This window comes from Molossus molossus, unplaced genomic scaffold, assembly GCF_014108415.1.
Source record: "Molossus molossus isolate mMolMol1 unplaced genomic scaffold, mMolMol1.p scaffold_m16_p_4, whole genome shotgun sequence".
In the NCBI taxonomy this organism is placed as follows: domain Eukaryota; kingdom Metazoa; phylum Chordata; class Mammalia; order Chiroptera; family Molossidae; genus Molossus; species Molossus molossus.
This window is the reverse complement of record NW_023425377.1, coordinates 46,785,492-46,790,953: the sequence shown is the minus strand read 5'-3', so window position 1 is coordinate 46,790,953 and position 5,462 is coordinate 46,785,492. Positions and strand designations below refer to the sequence as shown.

General features: G+C 56.0%; 1 protein-coding gene across 1 annotated transcript; it reads left to right on the top strand.

Annotated features, from left to right (window-relative positions):
* Positions 1-1,473: 1,473 nt before the first annotated feature.
* Positions 1,474-4,344, top strand: GPRIN1 (G protein regulated inducer of neurite outgrowth 1). The gene is made up of 2 exons (XM_036240898.1): positions 1,474-2,019; positions 2,062-4,344. Exons 1-2 carry the CDS (start codon positions 1,486-1,488, stop codon positions 4,342-4,344), a joined length of 2,817 nt encoding a protein of 938 aa, XP_036096791.1. The 5' UTR covers positions 1,474-1,485.
* Positions 4,345-5,462: the final 1,118 nt, after the last annotated feature.

Genomic DNA, 5,462 nt, shown 5'->3' with positions numbered 1-5,462 from the left:
AACTAAACTCCTCCTTCCCCCAGTCTCCTGCCCAGCACCATTGCCTGGCAACCCACCCACCCCAGCCAGAAGCCTGCAGTCCACCCCCACCATCACCCCCTACAGCTTGCTGATTCCTGTCAGTTTTCCCTCAGAGCTCTCAATCCTGCCGACTGCCATTCCCTAGGACGTCTCCTGTACCTCTCATCTAGACCATTGCAGCTGCTCAGGGTCCACTTCAGAGAAGGGGCTGGGCAAATGAATGAGATAAATGAGAGGCTGAATGAATGATTGACAGGCCTCCTGGTAGGTCTTAGCCAGCCCCTCCCCTCCAGCCCAGCCTCCACCATTCCAGAGCAATCTTTGAAAACACACATGTCGGCCTATGTCCCTTCTTCGACCATAAACTATTCACAGCTCCCCAGGGCCTACACAGACATAACTGGTGGCCTACAGAAATATATTTTTTAGTCCCCATAGTATTGTTGTTGTTTTTTAATCTTGAATTAATTAGGATATTTTACATTAAAGTGCTGGATTTCCCACTTCTCACTGGTATCACCAGGATGCATTTCTCCAGAGCAGTACTTGGCTGGTGAAGTAGTTTTCCCTCCTTAGACCGGGCATGTGCTCTCCAGTTTGCTGTAGTCCTCACCACTCCCTATTGTTTTATACTTAGCCTGCTTCCCTCACTTAAATTACTACCTTGCCCATGCCCTGGCCGGTTTGGCTCAGCGGTTAGAGCGTCGGCCTGCGGACCAGAGAGGCCCAGGTTTGATTCCCGCTAAGGGCACGTACCTTGGTTGCAGTTTGTCCCCGGCCCCAGTTGGGGTCCTGTGGGTGGTAACCACTTGATGTGTCTCTCTCACATTAATGTTTCTCTCTCTCTCTCCCTCCCTCTCTCCTTCCCGCTCTATCTGAAGATAAATGAAAAGTGTCCTCAGAAAAAAAAAAATTACTACCGGGCCCCAATGGCATCAAAGTTTGTGATCCGTGGGCTAGAGGACAAAGGCATACTTTCTAGGTAGCATGTTGCTTAGGGTAGGCTGACAAGGGAGGGGTGATGGTAAAGGAAGTTGAAAGTTAGACTGGTAAAATTGTGAAGGGCCTTGAATGCCATTTTAGGAAATCAGGGTCACTGGAGGCAATAAAGCAGGGGAGTGATGTGCATGGGTTAGTGTTTTTAACCCAGGCCCTCTGGACATGAGGGGACTAGATGGGGGCATAGAATCTGGTGAGGAGGCCTGGCTACTAGGAGGAAGATGAGAGACAGGAGGCCCACATGGAGGCTCCTCTCCGCTGGGTCTCCCCTGAGTCTGAGTCTGCTCTCTCTGTTTCAGAACCAGACAGCAGCCTGGGGCTGAAGCATGGTCAGGAGGGCAGTTGGGCAGTGCTGAAGAACCAGCCTGGCTCCAGTGGCTTCAAAAGGACTCCAGCCCTCCTGGACCCCAGCCCACAGCCCTCTGCTACCCACAGGATGGGAGCCTGGGGGCTGGGAGCCCGGCCATGAGGGATTACTGCCCCTCCCCACTACGGGCCAATCTTATACCCCCCAGGCACACCCCTGCCCAAAGCCCAGGCATGGACTCCAGACACAGCAGCCCCAGTGGGGCTGGGGAAGGGGCCTCCTGCTCTGAGGGTCCTGGTGGGAGCTTGGCCTGCCCATCCCTGACCTTCATCCCTCTCCAGGAGGCAGCCACCAAAGAGAAAGTGGGAGAACATGGAGCCCTGATCTCAGGGACACCAGAAGTCATCTTCTCTGGGAAGCCAGAGCATGTGTCCTCAGCCAAAATGGATCCATCATCCTTGGAGGACAGAAATCCTATGTTCTTGGAGAAGATGGACTCCAAGTCTTCAAAGCAGGCAGATTCTACTTCCATAGAAAAGGAAGATGCTGGGTCCTTGAGAAAGGCAGATCCCACATTCATAGGAAAGACAGAGCCTGCAGTCTTGGGAAAGGGGAATCCCGTAGCTTCTGGAAGGATGGATTCTGGGACCCCAAGAAAGAAGGATCCTGAATCCTTGGGAAAGGTAGATGCTGTATGCTCCAGCAACGTGCATACAGTGTCCCCAAGGAAGGAGGATCCTATATCCTTAGCCAAAATGGATCCTGCATGCCCAAGTCAGGAAGAGTCCAAGTATTCAGGACAAAAGTTTCTTGTGTCCTCAGAGGAAGTGGATTCTGCATCTGAGGGCAAGGTAGATCTTGTGTCCATGGGAAAAAGAGATCCTGGGCCCTCAGGAAAGGCAGATCCCTGGTCCTTGGAAAACAATAATTCTGCATCTCCAAAAAAGACAGATCCTGAGTCCTTGGGAATGCTGACTCCAGGGTCATCAGGCAAAATCGAGCCTATATCCCATGGAACAGTGGCTCTGGAGTTGACAGGAAGGGGTCAACTCTTGGAGATGACAGATACTTTAACTATAGGAAATGCAGAAACTATGTCCTCTGCAAAAGAGGACCCTCAGTTCCCGGGAATGATGGATCCTGCCTCTTTGGGAAAGAATCTCATGTCTGTGAGAATGACAAAAACCGGGTCTGCTGGACAGGTGGATACTGGGTCTTTAAGCAAGGTGGGTCCAGTTTCTTTGGGAAAGGTGGATCCTGTGTCCTCAGGAAAGCCAGAGCCCTTGTCTCCTGGGCAGACTGAACTGACATCTGTGGGAAACACAGAAACTATGTCCTTAGAAAAGGAGGACCCAGTGTCTTCCAGAAAGGTGGAGCCCATTATTTCTGTGGGAAATATAAAAACATCATCTTTTGGAAAAGTGAATCCTGAATCTTCAGGAAAGGTACACCCTGTGGCCTCAGTTCCAGGGGATCCCAAGTTCTTGGGAACAGCAGAACCCACCTCCTCTGTAAAAGCTGAGGCAGTGACTCAGAGAAAAGTAGCTCCACTGTCCTCAGAGAAAGCAAGTCCGGTGATCTCTGGAAAGGTGGGTCCCACAGCCTCAGGGAAGGCTGATCCCCCCACCTGGGGAAAGGTAGACCCTGTGAGCAAAGGGAAGGCAGAAACTGTGTCTTCTGGAGAAGCAGACTCCCTATCTTCAGAAAAGGTGGCCCCCACAACTCTAGGAAAAATAGTCCTGGCACCCTCGGGAAAAGTAGAAGCTGTCCCAGAGGGAAAGATGGATCCTCTGCCTCCAGAGAAGGGGAATACTGTGAATTCCACAAAGGTGGACCCCAGGGCCTTAGGGAAAGCAGAACCCAAGTCCCAGGGCAAAGCAGAAACAAAGACCCCTGAGCACGAGGATCCCACTTCATCAGGAAAAGCAGAAGCTGCATCTCTGCAGAAGGAGAAGCCATTGGCCTTGGAGAAGAGGGATCCCAGATCCTCAGGAAAAGTAGATCCTGTTGCTTCTGGGAAGGTGGAGCCTATGGCCCTGGGGAAGAGCGACTCTGTGCCACCTCTGGGAAAAGCAGGGTCCTCATCCTTGGGAAATGTGGCCCCCCTGACTCTGGAACAGACTGAAGCCTCCTCCGGACCCAGGCGATCAGATGGTAAAGCCTGTGGCTCAGCCTCTTCTCTCTTGGGTGCCGGGAGGGGCGAGGGCCGCGGGGAGCCAATGCCAGGGCCTACATTCAGCACCGAGGCTGGCAGCCTGGGCCAGAAAGACCCGGTAGCCAATGGGACCCAGGTAAGCCCCGGCCAAGAGGCCGATGCACCCCTGCCTGGGCCGCGGACTCGTGATAACTTCACTAAGGCGCCGTCATGGGATGCGAGCGCCCCGCCACCGCGCGAGGACGCGGGCACGCAGGCGGGCGCGCAAGCCTGTGTGTCGGTAGCTGTAAGCCCCATGTCTCCGCAGGACGGCGCGGGCAGCCCGGCCTTCAGCTTCCAGGCGGCGCCGCGCGCGCCCAGCCCGGCGCCCAGGCCGCCCTCTCGTCGGGACGCGGGCCTGCAGGTGTCGCTGGGGGCCGCTGAGATGCGCTCTGTGGCCACTGGACCCATGACACCGCAGGCCGCCGTACAGCCTCCCGCGCCACACGCCTTCCCCGAGGTGCGGGTGCAGCCCGGCTCGGCGCTGGCTGCCGCCGTGGCGCCCCCGGAGGCGGCCGAGCCCGTGCGCGACGTGAGCTGGGACGAAAAGGGCATGACCTGGGAGGTGTACGGCGCAGCCATGGAGGTGGAGGTGCTGGGCATGGCCATCCAAAAACATCTGGAGCGACAGATCGAAGAGCACGGCCGCCAAGGGGCACCCGCGCTGCCCCCCACTGCCCGCCCCGGCCCCGGCCGTGCAGGTTCCGTGCGTGCTGCGCCCCCCGAGGGTGCCGCCAAGCGCCCTCCTGGCCTCTTCCGCGCCCTGCTGCAGAGCGTGCGCCGGCCGCGGTGCTGCTCCCGGGCCGGACCCACGGCCGAGTGATTTGACCCCCTTTTGTACGCCCGGGTTTCCAACCTTCTCAGGCTCCCTTCTTGTCTCCAGATCCCTAGAAGGGATCCTCTCAATACGCGACAGGCCTCCATGGTATGGGCAGCCTCTAGGGCCTTCTCATCTTCTTTTCACCTCTTCCCTCCCATACAAATGAACCTGCTCTACCCAGCTCCTTCCCTGTCATGAGTCCCCAGAGCCTAGACCTGACACCCTACGGTCCCCTCGCAGCTTTCAGCTCCACTCCCTCTGGGTCACACTGGGCAACCTCAGGGACCTGCTGGGTACCCCCAGCCCTGAGAGCCATGGTAGGCTCCTGAGATGTCCAGAGTGGTGGGCTGCCAGTGGCAGCCAGGTCCCCAGAATGGGAGAGACTTTGTGCAAAAGCTTCAAGTGTGCAAGGATTGGTGTGTGAGGCCCCAGTGTGTGCAAGGCTCTGAATGTGAGGCCCTAGGAGTGTGAATTTGTGTCCTACCCATGGGCTGCCCCTATGGCCCAGGCATCTCTTGCATGCTGGTAGTCATCCCCAATCCCTGTCTCCCCCTCACCTGATCCAACCCCAGCCCTATGTCCACCCTCACAGGACACTTCTTTTCAATCCCCAGAGGGGGAAGGCAGCTGCAGGAGTGCCCTGGCACTGCAGTTGAAAGGAGAGTCATAGAAAGGTCAGAGATTCTCAGACAGGTCTCTGGATAACAGAGGCTACTGAAGGTCTTGGGCCACAGGCAGACTGGGTGACAGCTGGTCTTGGGTATTGGAGGCAGAACAGAGAGCTCATTCTACAACCACAGTCGTCCTATAAAGTCCTCCCTCTTCAGCTCCTCGTGCTCCCTGTGCTGTGAGCCCCAAAAGTCCCTGTAGACCACTCAGTACCCCTGTCCCCACCCCTCCAGCCATGGTTTTTGGCTACAAACTGTCACAATATACATTGGTAATAAAATTTTTCCCCAACTCTCATCAGCTGTGATTGGCTACAAGCAGAAGGTAGCAGAGCAACACAATATATTATTATGGTCAGGGACAATGCTAGGTGTAGTTAAGGGGAGACAAGGTCTCTTCCGAGGCAGACCAGAAGAGTGGGGGCCCACGTAGGGCTCTGTGGCAGGGCCCCA

Excerpts from the sequence above, each read along its gene's own strand:
- GPRIN1 (XM_036240898.1), top strand. The coding sequence starts at position 1,486 with ATGAGGGATTACTGCCCCTCCCCACTACGGGCCAATCTTATACCCCCC. Across the intron at positions 2,020-2,061 it reads CCTTGGGAAAGGTAGATGCT|GATCCTATATCCTTAGCCAA; the intron begins GTATGCTCCAGC and ends CCAAGGAAGGAG.